A 17703-nucleotide genomic window follows, 5' to 3' on the forward strand; every position below is an offset into this window, starting at 1 on the left:
GCCGTCTGGCCATGATCGTTTTTGCCACAAACGTTTGACTGCACACCCTGCACTGCCTGTACTTACGCAACTGAATGCATTACATCGGCTACTCTCATCTTCGATCATAAATATCACCATCTACATCAGCTTTTGAATGATGTATGTTACACTTTTTAAACATAGCAATATAAATAAATATGCACAAATTTGCACATCAGTACAATGCAAACAGGCAAAGCACAAAATGAAAATAATTTTTCTGACTTACCAGAGTCCAGTTTGACCACTTTAATAGCTGTGATGACTGAAGTCTTAATGCTACGGGCCTATAAAGACAAAGAAACAAAACTGGGCATAAACAATGAAACATAATAATGCATGTGTAAGTGCTTTCTTTTCATGTGTTTCTTGAGGGCTGTTGATGAGCGAACGTGAGATAGCTTTTGAAATAATCGACAATGTTTTTATAGTACAGTCCATCATCAAGGCTATCTCGTGTTTGAAGCATAAGTGTTTCAAGTGTTTTTGGTCCTTGTTTTTCTGTTTGCTTGTTTCTTGAGAGAAATAATGCAACGTAAGTTATATATGATGTCATCAGACTCTGTAACAACTCATGTTCCTCCTGGATTTCGAAAGACCGCTTGAATCAAGCCACCACAACAGAGAGCTTTTTGTTTAGTTTTTTTAATCATATCACTTACAACTTCCAGTGCTTCAAGTTTCTTCAGTGACTTAGTGGTCATATTTTATTGTCGAACAATGCACGAAGAGCCAGAAGTGTTTGTGATATATAAAAGAACACTACCTCTTTGAGGTTTGACTGTATCAGAAGGAAATGCGATTGTCTCATCCACACTTGTTTGGCGTTAGGATATAATGTCAGTCCTAACAACAATACAAGGATTGCTCCCTTAAAAATGGGACCATAACAACCATTCTAAATTGACGGTGAAGCTAACTGTACATTTTGTGAGGTACATTATATGCACATGTGTTATGCGCAAGTCACCAAGAAAAATGAAGCTGTCTGCTTGTACCCATAGTAACTAGCAGCCAATAGTGGATCGGCAGGCACTGGAAAGGTGAAGTAGATATGAAAAAAAGTAGCAGTGCTCATTTCCTGTTTTCTTTCCTGCTGTACCAAATCACATCCTGCAATGTGTCTTTCTCCGTTATCAAGGTCAATGATTAATGTTTGTTCAGGCAGAGTGTCAATGATGGTCAGTCCACACATATAACAGAAATGTTGCACACTGTACACTAGGTTTATGATTTGCTTCCTCATATGTAAATATTTGAGACTATAATAACACCCTGGTATTTTTGTTGTGCCTGTTGCACAGTGTGCCATTATGATCAGTTAAAAGGACAAATATCGTACGTACAGTAAAAGAGATCATAAATATGAAAATTACAAGCAAGAACAATTCCACAGAGCATGTTTCTAATTGTGGGAATTGCAGTGTCCAACACATTTATGAGCCCTATGGGCGTTCCTGAACATCAAAACCATTGAGGTGTGAAACTGAAGTCACAGTGGAGTAACTTGGTCAGAGAGTACACTCATTCACTGAAATTGGTAGCAAGTGGTTCCTTCAATGCATTAATGCTAAGCAAAAATGTACCAAAATACTATTTTGCTAAAATATTATAGGTGATATTTCTGTTACTTTGGTAAAACTGTGACCATTTGATATTAATGAATTATTCATATTAACTCATTATGATTTTAAAGTGTTAACAAGAACTGCATAAATTATCATATCATGGCAGGATTTGGTTACAGTCAGTTTTAGAAAGGGATTACGTCAAACAAAAGAGCTTCAGCATCCCATATAAAGCCATTACTCATTTATTTGTTGTATTTTTCAGAGTTACTGTATATGCATGGAAATCATTTCAGAATATACTTTATTCCGTTGTCCTACCTTAAACACATCTCCATATGTCCCGCTGCCGATGCGGTGTATCAGTTCATAGTCATCGAGCGGATCCGTGTGCGACACGCCGATCGCGTCCATGGCAGATCGGCATTAATCTGTTTTCTCACGGTACTGAATCAACTGCGGCTCATACTCGTGTCACTCACCACTTCCTCATCATCCCCGTAACAAGTGCACTACACTGAACATGGCAGCGAGAGTAGCGATGCAGCTCTGTACGCAGAAGAAAGGGGGCGTTCACTAAGAACGCGTCCTTGCGTTCAAAAACATCTCAGACGGAGAGCAATGCGATGAAACAGAACGCAGTGGTCTCGCGACGCATTAAAAAAAATAAATAAAAAAAAAACATGACACGAAATTGCAAATATAAAGGCTGAAATTCTTTATGATATCGCATTTTTAGTTTCATATCACATATATATCAGTGACATTGTCCTTCACAAACTTCTGCTGTTGTATTTTATGGTAGATTTAGGCTTAAAATATAGAGTAGACCAAGTACAGTTGCAATCTTTTCACATGAGATGCCTTTATCTGTCTACCAACAAAATACATGTCAAAACCCTGCATATAGTTTCTAATCAGGATGTGAAGACAAGGAGCACGTTTGTTACAGCAGTTATGTTGGGTTACTGTTGTAACAGGGTAAATAAGGTATTAGGCTTAAGTGAAGTACAGACACATTGCTTGTATGTATATTCTAACATATCAGCTCCCAGATAGCTCATGTGCATCTCTGAGAAGTCTGTTTTAGATCTTATCGTCTGGAAAGCATCGCAAACTAATCAACATCTGCTAAACACCTTAAAAAGATCAGATTTACAAACATTCTAAATCATAAACATCTCAAATACATCTGCTGAATGTCTTGTTGACATCCGAGATATACTGACATCGGCCTTCTAGGTGTATTGCACGAGCAAACGATATTAAACATGCCTTCCAGATGTAAACACACACATAAAATAGACATTTGAGTGATGTACATATGTGCTACCAGGGCTGTAACTCTTCTCTTGGTTTTCCTGACCTTGATAGGAGGATTTAAATTTGGATTTAACATTTAAATCTATCAGCTGTCCGTATCTATCTATCTATCTATCTATCTGTCTGTCTGTCTGTCTGTCCGTCCGTCCGTCCGTCCGTCCGTCCGTCCGTCAGATTTGTCTGTCTGGTTTTCAACCAATTCATTCATTCATTTTTGTATGGCTTACTTATCGAAGTTCTCTGGCTGAATAAAAGCTAACTGTTAAAAAGCTATACTGTTTCTAATGGCATGGGTACAGTTGTAAGTAAGACAGTGCTACATCTGTCCCCGTTGACCACCTAGCATGTTTGCTTGATTTTCTCAGTGACTATCAGCATGTCCCAAAATAGTTTAATTTAGGTAGACAAATCAATATTTACAACAAGAGAATTTACTTTCATGATCAGTCAGAAATAATGATTTATTCACAATGAAAGAGAAGTAAGGAAATGAAAAATGTTGCACCAGTGTGACTACATCCTTTAAATTCCATATGAGAGGACACTGAATGTGCAGTTACTGATAATGACAGTTCAAACTTGCATGTGACGGGAAATATTTACAGAACTGTACTCCGTATACCCAACATTATTTATTATTGATTCAAATAGGCTGAGAACTTAAGTAAAATTATAAATGATTTACAATTAAATAATTACCCTCAATTTTTAAAGTGGAGGTCAGGCCTCTTTTCTTTTTAACATTTAGCTAATTAGTCTATATTTAAATTATGATTTTAGGAAACCTTTATAGAGGTGAAATGATAGGGTGCCATTATTAGCAGTTGTCTATGGAAGTGTGTTTCCGCTACATAAAAAAATTTATTATTAGATTCAATATCATACTTTGAGATAAAAATCTGAATTATGAGATAAAAAGTCCAAATGGAAAGATAGTAAGTCATAATTTTGACATGTCATAATTATGAGTATATAACGACATCATATTGACATCAGAATGATATGATACTATATATGACTATGAGATAAAAAGTAATTGTAAAGAGATAGTTAGACATAATTGTGAGATAAGTCAACATTATGAGATAGCAAGTCATACTTATGAGATAAAAAGTCAAAATTATGAGAAACTGTAATAATTATGACTTTTCATCTCATAATTTAGATTTTTTTTTATGTAACGATTTTGACTTTCAATCTTACATTTATATTTATGCATTTGGCAGACACTTTTATCCAAAGCGACTTACAGTGCACTTATTACAGGGACAATCCCCCCGGAGCAACCTGGAGTTAAGTGTCTTGCTCAAGGATGCAATGGTGGTGGTGGTACAATCAGCATTAATTGAACCAGCAACCTTCTGATGACCAGTTATGTGCTTTAGTCCACTATGCCACACCACTCCAATCTTATAATTATTGCTTACTATCTCATCATTTTGACCTTTTTATGTCATATTTATGCAGTAGATCTCATTATAATGACTTTGATTCTTATCATTTTTACTTTTTATATCATAGTTATGACTTTTTATGTCATACATTTGACATGAATCTATAATTATGACTTTTACAATTTTTCTCAGTTGCTTTGGTACATTTCTCAGATCACAATTGAAATTCTCAAAACTACTTGTTCAAACTCTGCATCATCTAGTCACTCATAGGAGCAATTTCTCATTCTTTTAAACACATTTCTAATGCTTTGATTATGTACAATTGTCTGCTGTTTCCTACATTATCAATTGCTTATGTCATGTTGATCAAAATGTATTATACTGATTCTCTGTTGAATACTCTTACCCCCAAAACATCTAGGCATTAGTTCATTGCATAAGTCATTAAATGCAAAATGGTTGAACCAGTTGTCATAATCTGTCAAGCATATTTTCTATACATTTCTATTAGACTTTTTTTTGTAAATGTGTCCTGAATTGATGAATTGCTCCCATGTTAATCTTAACTTTCACTAATGAAGGGGAATGTGTGAAGCGTTAGATCAACCAATGATAAACCAATTCTCTAAAATAGATCAGAGGTGCATCACATGAAACTTAAATTGGCAAGTATATATAGACAGAGCACAACCAAACAGGGTCAACAGGAGGGAGGGAGGAGGAGAAGGATGACAATGAGGAGGAGTTGAAGGAGGTGAAGGAGAAGGAGTGGAAGGGTACACTGTTAAAGATTTTATCATCAAAAAACTGTAAAGAACAGGCAGCAGGGTTGCCAGCATGTTACTGTAAAGTTAACAGTATCTTGCTTTTGCTCAAATTAAGTACAGTATACAACTGTAATTTAGCAGCATATAGCTGTCAAATTACATACTATCTATTGTTGTTGAAATTAACAGTTATGTTCCCAGCATGCATTGCGGCATGAAGAAATTACTTTGATTTTTTTACTATTTACTGGTTTATTTTGACGTTGTTTTTGTTGCAGTCAAAGTTACTTGTTACATTCAATTATGTTTGTTAATTGTCACCATTGTTCCGTTTTGTATGCCGAGAGCTTATGTCTGTGTGTCTTGATAATAACTTGAGTTATGCTGTAAATTCAAAAACTTCAAACACTCATGATATTGTTTGCTAAACTGTCCTTTACTGTTTTTGATTTTACGTGTAATGCATCACTATTGACACATATAATGCATTTGCAAGGTAGGAGCAGATATTCAGTCTGACATTATAGCTTTTATAGCTTCCAAGTAGCAAAGTGAAACAACTTGTGTTTTACTTAAACATAAATTGACTGGCTGGAAGAACATAATATAATAAAGAAGTTAAAATGTCACTATAGCTTTCACCAAGATGATATCATGATTTTAAATGTTAATTTTCCCCTTGTTTCCCCTAATTCCTTGTTTAGAACAGCTATTTACCATAAAACTAGTCACTTCACAGTGAGCCTGCTCTTGATCTCCCAGAATGCAACATTTTTAACAGCAAACTACTATATTTAAGAATCACAGTAGATTGCTGTAGGAAATTGGCTGTAAATTTACAGCAATTTTTAACAGTCTAGGGAGACAAAACAGAGGAAGAGGTAGAAGAGGCATAGGCATGTTTCCGATGAAATAAGGCCACACCATGTTCTCAATCATGGCCTTACAATGGCTGAGGCTAGTAAAAGGGTGCAGCCGAGTGTTGGGAGAACAACCGTGTCCTCAACCATTAAATTTTTTTGTAGATATAACAAGTACGTAATCCAACAATGTGCACTGTACTGTAATACTGTATACTTACTGTAATGCTTCATATTGGTTCACTTGCACTTTACAGTATACAGTAAATATACTTTATTCTGATGCGTACTGTAACACACATGTATACATATATACAGTGTATATATATATATATATATATATATATTTGCACAGTAACATTTTTTATATCATTTGTATATCATATATCATATCATTTGTGCTGTAAAATAGTCTTGTCTTTTTCTTTTCTGTATCACAATGACATTGCACTGTAATTTGTTGACAAACCAACAGTAAAAGCGTAAATTTATGAATCCTGTCCAATCTCTAGGACTTGTCATTCTGATGGCACCGATATGTTCAAAATAAATATTTACTTCTGAGAGATGAACTAAGGATTTTAAGCAAGTTTAAGGCTTTTGCATGTAATCTATTGTGTGGTGCTATTTGTACGAATTGTTTCGAGAAATGCACTTACTGGTTTGCAAATGTTAAGTGTGATTCGATTAATGTACGACTGAGTAAAACTGCAATCTCATAATCATGAGTTAGTATGTATTAATATCTTAGTAATGATTTTCCAAAGCACTTTTTTACTCAGTGTGGTCGAAATGGGCTTCCTTAGTTGTCTGATCTGTCGTAGCTGTTGGACAATGTAATTTAGCACAAAAATAAAATTCCCTCCTTTTATTCAAACTAATGTGTGGTATGACTCGAAAAGAGTTTTAGTTCGCGAGCGCCATCTACAGGCTTGACGGAGTCAAAACGAGATGCTGCAACACCTGATCAGCTCGTAGTCCACAAACCCGGAAGAGGATTCGCCAAGTGTTCCCTCTGGATTTGGAAGTAAAATAAGGTCTGTGGTAAACATTACTTGACGATACGTGTACGTTTAGTTCAATAAATTACACAGTCATGCCTCAAACGTGAATGTTGAAGCCGCATTGAATTACATAGTTAAAAAATACGGCATCTACAAAATTGACATTTGAGTTATGAAAATGTGTTATTGTAAAATAAAAACCTCCACGTATAGTCAAGTAATGTTTCCAACAGACGTTATTTACAGTTTTTCTCAATCGATTTGTCACATTTACTGATACAAATTTACTGTCAAAACTCCAAGTACAATCCTCACATCACGTGGTAAATTCACACACTCACACACAACAATGTGTGCAAGAAAAAAGAAAATATGCTGCAAGTTCAATCAACCTCATGGGTCTTCCAATCTCTGTTTGGCCACAAGATCTACATCACACCTGATTTCCTCCCTTGCAATGAAATGAAGGAAAAATCTTTTGGCATGACACAACCACCCCCTACAACAATCTGCTGTGATATCCTCACAACCAGCATTCATTGCACCAAGTAAAGAAAACTGATCATAGACCTTCCATCTCCATGAGAAGAACTCCTCAATGGGATTTAGGAATGAGGAGTATGGTGGGAGTAACTCCATCAAAAAACGTGGGTGGGCAACCAACCATTCCCTGACTGAATTTGAACGATGGAAACTTAAGTTGTCCCAAACTATAACATACATTAGCAAGTCATTTCTTACCAACCCCCTCTCATTCTCAGGAGCAAGATCCCTATAAAGAGTTTCCAGGAAAATTGGTGAGACATTGTGTGTCATAGGGCCCAATGATGGGAATGTGGCAGAGTACACCATTCCCACATATGGCAGCACACATTGTAATGTTCCCTCCACGCTGGCCTGGCACATCAACAGTTGAATCCTGCCTCATCAACATACACAAAAGTGTGGGGATTCATCAGCCTCCAGCCCATCACTCTCTATAAAAGATAGTAAAGCAATTTAGGAAATAATTTACAGTAGAGATGGTGGTGGTGTAGTGGTCTAAGCACATAACTGGTAATCTGATAATCAGAAGGATGCTGGTTCAAGCCCCACAGCCATCACCATGTGTCCTTGAGCAAGGCACTTAACTCCAGGTTGCTCCGGGGGGATATTCCCTGTAATAAGGGCTTTGGATAAAAGCGTCTGCCAAATGCATAAATGTAAATGTAGATATTGTAAATCATACGGTATATCCCTCATTGTGTAAAATTCTACATATTCAGGTTGTACTTGCCAATACTGAAAGACAAGGAGATTACAGCACTACGTAGTGTACAATGATTACAGCTCCTCCACTCTCTCACCATTTCTCTCAAAAGGTACCTTGTAGAGTTGCTTCATTGCAATCCAATTTCCTTTCAGCACTCTATCAATTGTGGAGGGGCTGATGGTGTTGACAGACTGCCATATTGTATGACTGCACTTTGAATATTTTTTGTCTTCTATGACCATATTACAAATTAGGTTCTTGTTGAGCAGTGAAAACTGATCTTCCGCCACCACCATGGGGCAGACGCTCAATTCTAGACAGAAAATACAGCTCAGTAAAGTCAATGTATTCTACATAAATTCTGAGACATGCATTGGCTAAGTTTACTGGAATACCATCGTGAATTCTCTCCTGAATGTCTGGACTAGTGACTACACCATGGACTGGCCCAGATTAGGCTGCACTCTCTGACCAGGCTCTGTCATTCTTAGGCCATGGTTGATGACATGGTCTATAATTGTTGCCCGTATCCTTCTCTGTGCCTTGGACTTTCTCTGGCTCTTCCTCGTCCTCTGTGTCCCCCTCACAATACCACCCCGCACTCTAATGCCCCTTCCTCTTGCACGAGCAGGCTCTTGCCCCTGTCTGTCTCCTGCCTGCTCCATATTCCACAGCTGTGAAATTCAATCTTACCCTTCCAGTATAAATGTGTTTGAGAACTGATTATTAGCTAAATTAAACAGCATTTGCGTTTGGTTGCTCTAAATTGTGAGGAAACGGAATTGTTCCCCATCCAGAAGTCTATCCATCTGAAAACTATTACAACCATATCACATAACTTTTATGTATCTAATAAAGGTGTAACAGGTTATTGTGATTGTTGGTTGTTCTATTTAGCATTTAGCGATTTACACAATGAACATGTGTATAATTGCATTTGAGTGTAATATCATTCAATAGCAAATTTGTGCCAAAGCAATTATAAATAACTATAGTCATATGAACAAATGACCTAATATTCATATAGTTAGTCATAGCCTATAGTTTGACAGTCATTCGACGATTGTGCCAAAGCGATTGAGAAAAACTCTAACTCATAAATTCAAAACCCCTCTAGGAAAATCCCGAGGAGACCCATGCCCATGGCGGATTCTCTTGTAGGATTCGTGATCAGATGTGCGCCCTCTAGCGACCATGTCCTGCTCCTCAAATCCACGCATGCGCAGAACAAACTCTAGCACTATGCGTAATGGCTGCCTGATGGAGTAAAGGAATATAGGCATTCAGCCTGTTCTTATAATTTGACCGTAACAAAAGAATAACGTCGAGACGTCTGAGTTAAAATGGTTTATATTCATCCAGAAACGCAGCCTCTGACGAAATCTAACAGAGTGAAGTGAACAGACAACATGTAAGTCTATTTATATTGTAATTATCGAGGCGTTTTCAAGGGAAGAACTGGAACAGTTTAGCAAAGCTACTGTTAGCTGACCTGATGATTTAACTCCTCATATTTGACAAAATTGCCTTGAAAACATTATTTAATATTGTTACAAGAGCCGTGAGGAGAATAAATGAAAGTTCACTGAACCTTTAACAGTAACGAGCTCATCCAGTCAGCGCAAAATCCGTACAACCAGTCTATATCAAATTACTCTTCAGAGTTACACTTTAACCTGTATTTAGTGCTTTTATCACTATGATATTATGTCCGAATAATTCATCCCTTTAAAATCTGTCTATCTTACTATGTTTTAACTGCGACTGCTGGTGTTGATGTGTCGGGGTTATTGGAGTTCAATCAGGTTTAACTTAATAAACATGATCATAACTCGTGAACATACGTTTAAATATGGGAAATACAACATTATATCATGATAGCATGATTATTTTACTTTATTGATGTGAATAAAGCAGAAGGTTATGCAAGTGTTTTTTTCCCATCTGGTGGTAGTAATAAGAGATGTAGGAGTGATGTTGTGTTCTTTAACTTTAAGAAAGTATCTTAATACCATGTAGATGCATGTTGTACCATGCAGCATAGTAGTCAAGTCAATAGTAGCGGTATTGCCGTTTGACATTTACCATGGTAATACAATTTTAACATGCGTTTTTTATTTGACATGGTACCATTGCTATACCACACACACACACACACACACACACACACACACACACACACACACACACACACACACACACACAGTACTGTGCAAAAGTCTTAGGCACATATGATGTTTCACAAAAACATTTATATTAAGATAATTATGTATATCTTCAGCTTTAGTGTGTCAAAAGGAAATATAAATGTTAGACCCCCAAACATTCCTTTTGCAAATAGAAAAGATAATAATAGAAGAACAGGGAGCCCTACAACAGATGTCATGGCCCCCACAGAGTCCCCCACTGAACATCGTGTCTGTCTGAGATTACATATAGAGACAGAAGCAGTTGAGACAGCCTAAATAGACAGAAGAACTGTGGTGAATTCTTCACGAAGCTTGGAACATTCTATTTTCCAACAGCCAAGATGTCCAGATGTACCTAGGAGAATTAATGCTGTTTTGAAGGCAAGTGTGGTCACACCAAATATTGATTTAGCTTTTTTATGTTTCCTGGACTTTGCATGACATTATGTGAAAAATGAAAACTATTTATGGCATTATTTTTGAAGAAATCAAAACTATCATTCACAAGGGCCTAAAAATTTGCATAGTACTGCATACTGGCTGTTTGGATACAGATTTTGCTCTTATGGAAAGAAATTGGTACTTTTATTCACCAACGTGGCATTCAACTGATCACAATTTATAGTCAGGACATTTATAATGTAACATTACTATTACAATTTGAAAAAAAATATTCATAACTTTTTAAACTACTTCAAAGAGTTCTCATCAAAAATCCTCCATGTGCAGCAATGACAGCTTTACAGATCCTTGACATTCTAGCTGTCAGTTTGTCCAGATACTCACACTGTCTTTTCGGGCACTTCTCATGCACCTTACAGTCTAGCTGATCCCACAAATGCTCAATAGGGTTAATATCCATAACACTCTTTTCCAATTATCTGTTGTCCAATATCTGTGTTTCTTTGCCCACTCTAACCTTTTCTTTTTGTTTTTCTGTTTCAAAAGTGGCTTTTTCTTTGCAATTCATCCCATAAGGCCTGCACCCCTGAGACTTCTCTTTACTTTTGTACATGAAACTATTATTGAGCGGGTAGAATTCAATGAAGCTGTCAGCAGAGGACATGTGAGGTGTCTATTTCTCAAACTAGAGACTCTGATGTATTTATCCTCTTGTTTAGTTGTATCATGGACGTCTATTTCTGTCCTTGTTAGAGCCAGTTGTCCTTTGTCTTTGAAGACTGTAGTGTACACCTTTGTATGAAATCTTATTATTTTTGGCAATTTCAAGCATTTATAGCCTTCGTTACTCAAAACAATTATTGACTGATGAGTTTCTAGAGAAAGCTGTTTCTTTTTTGCCATTTTTATCCTAATATTGACCTTAAGACATGCCAGTCTATTGCATACTGTGGCAACTCAAAAACAAAGACAATGTTAAGCTTCATTTAACGAACCAAATAGCTTTCAACTGTGTTTGATATAATGGCAAGTGATTTTCTAGTACCAAATTAGCAATTTAGCATGATTACTCAAGGATAAGGTGTTGGAGTGATGGCTACTGGAAATGGGGTCTGTCTAGATTTTATCAAAAATTACTTTTTTCAAATAGTGATGGTGCCGTATTTTACATCAGTTATGTCCTGACTATACTTTGTGATCAGTTAAATGCTACTTTGGTGAATTAATGTACCAATTCCCTTCCAAAATCTGTACATTATTCCAAACTTTTGGCTGCCAGTGTATGTATATACACTCTCCTAAAGGATTATTAGGAACACCTGTTCAATTTCTCATTAATGCAATTATCTAATCAACCAATCACATGGCAGTTGCTTCAATGCATTTAGGGGTGTGGTCCTGGTCAAGACAATCTCCTGAACTCCAAACTGAATGTCAGAATGGGAAAGAAAGGTGATTTAAGCAATTTTGAGCGTGGCATGGTTGTTGGTGCCAGACGGGGCGGTCTGAGTATTTCACAATCTGCTCAGTTACTGGGATTTTCACGCACAACCATTTCTAGGGTTTACAAAGAATGGTGTGAAAAGGAAAAACATCCAGTATGCGGCAGTCCTGTGGGCTGAAAATGCCTTGTTGATGCTAGAGGTCAGAGGAGAATGGGCCGACTGATTCAAGCTGATAGAAGAGCAACTTTGCCTGAAATAACCACTCGTTACAACTGAGGTATGCAGCAAAGCATTTGTGAAGCCACAACATGCACAACCTTGAGGCGGATGGGCTACAACAGCAGAAGACCCCACCGGGTACCACTCATCTCCACTACAAATAGGAAAAAGAGGCTACAATTTGCAAGAGCTCACCAAAATTGGACAGTTGAAGACTGGAAAAATGTTGCCTGGTCTGATGAGTCTCGATTTCTGTTGAGACATTCAGATGGTAGAGTCAGAATTTGGCGTAAACAGAATGAGAACATGGATCCATCATGCCTTGTTACCACTGTGCAGGCTGGTGGTGGTGGTGTAATGGTGTGGGGGATGTTTTCTTGGCACACTTTAGGCCTCTTAGTGCCAATTGGGCATCGTTTAAATGCCACGGCCTACCTGAGCATTGTTTCTGACCATGTCCATCCCTTTATGGCCACCATGTACCCATCCTCTGATGGCTACTTCCAGCAGGATAATGCACCATGTCACAAAGCTCGAATCATTTCAAATTGGTTTCTTGAACATGAAAATGAGTTCACTGTACTAAAATGGCCCCCACAGTCACCAGATCTCAACCCAATAGAGCATCTTTGGGATGTGGTGGAACGGGAGCTTCGTGCCCTGGATGTGCATCCCACAAATCTCCATCAACTGCAAGATGCTATCCTATCAATATGGGCCAACATTTCTAAAGAATGTTTTCAGCACCTTGTTGAATCAATGCCACGTAGAATTAAGGCAGTTCTGAAGGCGAAAGGGGGTCAAACACATTATTAGTATGGTGTTCCTAATAATCCTTTAGGTGAGTGTATGTTTATACAACGGGTCTGTTGAATGCTTGAATCTGATTGGCTCACGGAGGTTCTAAGGTGTGCAATTATTTTTCAAGGAAACGCACGGCTAGAAAATAGTTCCAGGTTTTGACCGCATAATGGTTCCATATCACTTCGCTAAATTATTTCAGTTATTTCAAAGAGCCCTACAGGCTACCACAACAAAATAACAAAATAAAAAAAAGTCATGTGTTAAAGTAAATCAGTTAAGAATGTCAAAACGATGTCTAATTTCGGTTAAAAAGAGCCCTCGCGCTCCCTTGTCTCCCCCGCACTTACACACGCTCACACATTCATACACATGCGCACATGCTCACACATGCATATGCACGCACACACATACACTCGCGCACACACATACACTCTCACACACAACCTTTTTACCCCTATGTCGAAAAGCAGCGCATCCTCCATTGCTAGTTCTAACATGACGTTTTTGAATTAGCATTGAATGATTGAGCTGTATCAGAGCTTGATACACTTGATCAATACAACAGTATGTAGATTATTTGAAATATCTGTGGGGAAACATCCTAGTGCCCCCACTCACACACTCGTGGACACACATTATACACGTAACACACACACACACTTAAGGCCCAAACATTCTCATGAGAGAAAAACAGAGTCATCATGTCAGCACACTCCTGCATCTCATTAAAGTTATTAAATTATTAAAGTTTACAATGGGAATATGGCGACACGCATCTTGGGGATTTTGAAGATGCAACAAGTTTTTCACATCTGGATTTGGGTATCCTCTGCCATTCCTCCTTGCAGATCCTCTCCAGTTCTGTCAGGTTGGATGGTAAACGTTGGTCATTTTCAGGTCTCTCCAGAGATGCTCAATTGGGATTAAGTCAGGGCTCTAGCTGGGCCATTCAAGAACAGTCACGGAGTTGTTGTGAAGCCACTCCTTCGTTATTTTAGCGGTGTGCTTAGGGTCATTGTCTTGTTGGAAGGTGAACCTTCGGCCCAGTCTGAGGTCCAGAGCACTCTGGAGAAGGTTTTCGTCCAGGATATCCCTGTACTTGGCCGCATTCATCTTTCCCTTGATTGCAACCAGTCGTCCTGTCCCTGCAGCTGAAAAACACCCCCACAGCATGATGCTGCCACCACCATTCTTCACTGTTGAGACTGTATTGGACAGGTGATGAGCAGTGCCTGGTTTTCTCCACACATACCGCTTAGAATTAAGGCCAAAAGTTCTATCTTGGTCTCATCAGACCAGAGAATCTTATTTATCACCATCTTGGAGTCCTTCAGGTGTTTTTAGCAAACTCCATGCAGGCTTTCATGTGTCTTGCACTGAGGAGAGGCTTCCGTCGGGCCACTCTGCCATAAACCCCCGACTGGTGGATGGCTGCAGTGATGGTTGACTTACTACAACTTTCTCCCATCTCCCGACTGCATCTCTGGAGCTCAGCCACAGTGATCTTTGGGTTCTTCTTTACCTCTCTCACCAAGGCTCTTCTCCCCCGATAGCTCAGTTTGGCCGGACGACCAGCTCTAGGAAGGGTTCTGGTCGTCCCAAACGTCTTCCATTTAAGGATTATGGAGGCCACTGTGCTCTTATGAACCTTAAGGGCAGCAGAAATGTTTTTGTAACCTTGGCCAGATCTGTGCCTTGCCACAATTCTGTCTCTGAGCTCTTCAGGCAGTTTCTTTGACCTCATGAATCTCATTTGCTCTGACATGCACTGTGAGCTGTAAGGTCTTATATAGACAGGTGTGTGGCTTTCCTAATCAAGTCCAGTCAGTATAATCAAACACAGCTGGACTCAATTGAAGGTGTAGAACCATCTCAAGGATGATCAGAAGCCATGGACACACCTGAGTTAAATATATGAGTGTCACAGCAAAGGGTCTGAATACTTAGGACCATGTGATATTTCAGTTTTTCTTTTTTAATAAATGTGCAAAAATGTCAACAATTCTGTGTTTTTCTGTCAATATGGGGTGCTGTGTGTACAATAATGAGGAAAAAAAAATGAACTTAAATGATTTTAGCAAATGGCTGCAATATAACAAAGAGTGAAAAATTTAAGGGGGTCTGAATACTTTCCGTACCCACTGTATATTTTATAATACATATTCATTGGAATGAATGTATTAAGTTATATAACATATAGGCCTATAGCTATTATATTAAAGCAATATCACACGAGTAAGAGTGCTGTATGTCCATATATCAGCACAGCTGTGATTTGGCACGAGGCTGCAGGCAATCACAGATGTGCTGATATACGGACAAAACAGCAGGCTTACTGAGTGTGATATTGCTTTTATAAAACAGTTCAACTAACAAGTAAATAAATAAGGTAAATTTATGGATCAGGATCTACCCTTCAAAAGATGCGGCCATGCCTCCGTCACTAATTCAAAAGTTTCACTTTAGAACTAGTAACGACAAATTTGGCTGTTTCTTACAGTTTATTGGGAAAACAAGGGCATCAAATATCTAAGGATATTTCTCGCATTCATGCGTTTTGTCATCAGAGAGAAAACATGGTGGACGGCAGTTTCATTTTTGTATATTTCTTGAGGTACTCATATTTTGACACAGACACAAAGCGTTCTTTTCTATGCCATGTTGAAGGTTTACGTGGTTAATTACTCCATTTGTCGTGACTCTAATCTGTGATCGGCAGTAATGCTGAAGCTGTTAGTTTAACTATTTCTCAGCTATAGTGTAGTAGTAATCCGAGCGATCATGGAGTGAGATACAAGCCAATGACTTCAATGAAACGCTCACTGACTGACAGCGCAGTCTTTCTATCTCACCTCAACACTCTCAACACATTAAAGACAGTATTTTGTCGCCATCTGCTGGCGGATATAATATATATATATATATATAAAATATTATAGTGCTTATATAAATATTCACGCTTTCAGTCAATTAAAATATGAAGTTGCGATTAATTGCATGATTTTCAATAGTTCACTGATTTTGAAATTGCTGAAATTTCACTATATACATTTTGATTCCTGTCAAAATGCATTTAGTTCCTTAGACAAGAAAAGAATATGTATCAATGTTTTATGAGTATTTTCCAAACAAAGCCTTCCACAGTATAAAGATATAATAGCAATAATTAATGTAACATAAAAGGTCTCCAAGTCTTAATTGGGAGATTAAAGATATTTAAATATATATTCCCCATAGTTTGCATTTTCATTGCAATAGGCATACATTTCTTAAACCCTCATCCTCCACAATAATAATTGTGGCTATCCACTGGTGTTGTCAAAAGCACCTGTACTTCGGTATACCAAATTGGTACTAAAATAAAAAAGATGTCAAGATACCAGTGTTTCTGCAGTACCGGTAGTACCGACTCAATTCTGTCCCAGCACTGACTGACACACGACTACTTTTAAATGCTCAGATGCTTATTTGAGCGTGTGCTTTGTTACTGCTTTGACACTGAAATGCACAATCAAATTAAAATTACGATATGTGCTAGTGTGATTATTAAACCCCAAAAGGCTGCAATCTTGACACGGCTCATGTACACTCAAAACTCCAGACATTGAGAATAATTTGTGTTGAATGAGATGACAAAGTAGAGCGATTATCCACTGTGAAGCACATGTAGACTATTTATTTATTTATACTTAATAATTAAATCACAGTATTGGCACTTTAATGATCACACTGGGCCATGTAGAAAACTGTTTATCTATCAGAACAAAAATAAATGAAGCTTCCAGCAAAACCACAAGTCAAAATAAAAGCACGATTCAAAATAAAAGCCTGATTCCTGAAATGGTAAATGAAGATATTGCAGCAGAAATATATTATAACTTTATAGTAAAATGTAATATTAAATAAAAATAATATTAAAAATTAAGCAATATCTCGTTAGCAAGAGTGTTGTTGTACTGAATAAAATGTTGTTAAAACATTTTAGTGTGTTTAGAGTGTTCTTGGTAATGGTTCTATTTTTTACTTGTTAAATGTTTTTAATTGTTTTTAGAATTAATTTGGTTATACACTTTGGATGATTAAATTAAACATAAAAACATGTAATTCTAGAAAATGTATTTAAAAGAAAAAAGTAAAAAAAGGATTTGGGGAAAACATTTTTTTTTAAATTAGGTCCCTACTTAAAAACACTGCATACAAGCAATGCGTACTTAATTGAGAAACTCTTGAAGGAAACATGCATTTCCATGCAAACTCCTTACACTGAAATGGACAATTAATCAAATTAAAATTGTGTCCTAGTGTGATTTATTAAACCACTTAAGGCTGCAATCTTGGTGTGGAAGAGCTGCGTACTTAGAATGTATAAATCCGAATGCTCATACATATTGATAATCATTCATATATTGTATCATATGACAGAGCACTAATCTAATCTGAACCATGCAACAC

General features: G+C 37.4%; 2 protein-coding genes across 2 annotated transcripts in view; one reads left to right on the top strand and one right to left on the bottom strand.

Moving 5' to 3' along the window:
• The window catches only part of map4k6 (mitogen-activated protein kinase kinase kinase kinase 6), a 38308-nt gene extending 36210 nt beyond the window's left edge, over positions 1–2098 (bottom strand). The window contains exons 1-2 of the mRNA XM_052104709.1: positions 1911–2098; positions 251–308 (exon numbers count right to left, since the gene is read on the bottom strand). Of these exons, the coding sequence (XP_051960669.1) occupies positions 251–308; positions 1911–2003 (151 nt within the window). The 5' untranslated portion in view covers positions 2004–2098. The remainder of the gene's footprint in view (positions 1–250; positions 309–1910) is intronic.
• Positions 2099–9433: 7335 nt separating this feature from the next.
• rnf145b (ring finger protein 145b) overlaps positions 9434–17703 on the top strand; it is a 36962-nt gene continuing 28692 nt past the window's right edge. Inside the window, exon 1 of the mRNA XM_052104539.1 lies at positions 9434–9603. The gene's annotated coding sequence lies outside the window, so the exon portion shown is untranslated. The remainder of the gene's footprint in view (positions 9604–17703) is intronic.

Source organism: Xyrauchen texanus, chromosome 34 (genome assembly GCF_025860055.1).
Source record: "Xyrauchen texanus isolate HMW12.3.18 chromosome 34, RBS_HiC_50CHRs, whole genome shotgun sequence".
NCBI classification, from domain to species: domain Eukaryota; kingdom Metazoa; phylum Chordata; class Actinopteri; order Cypriniformes; family Catostomidae; genus Xyrauchen; species Xyrauchen texanus.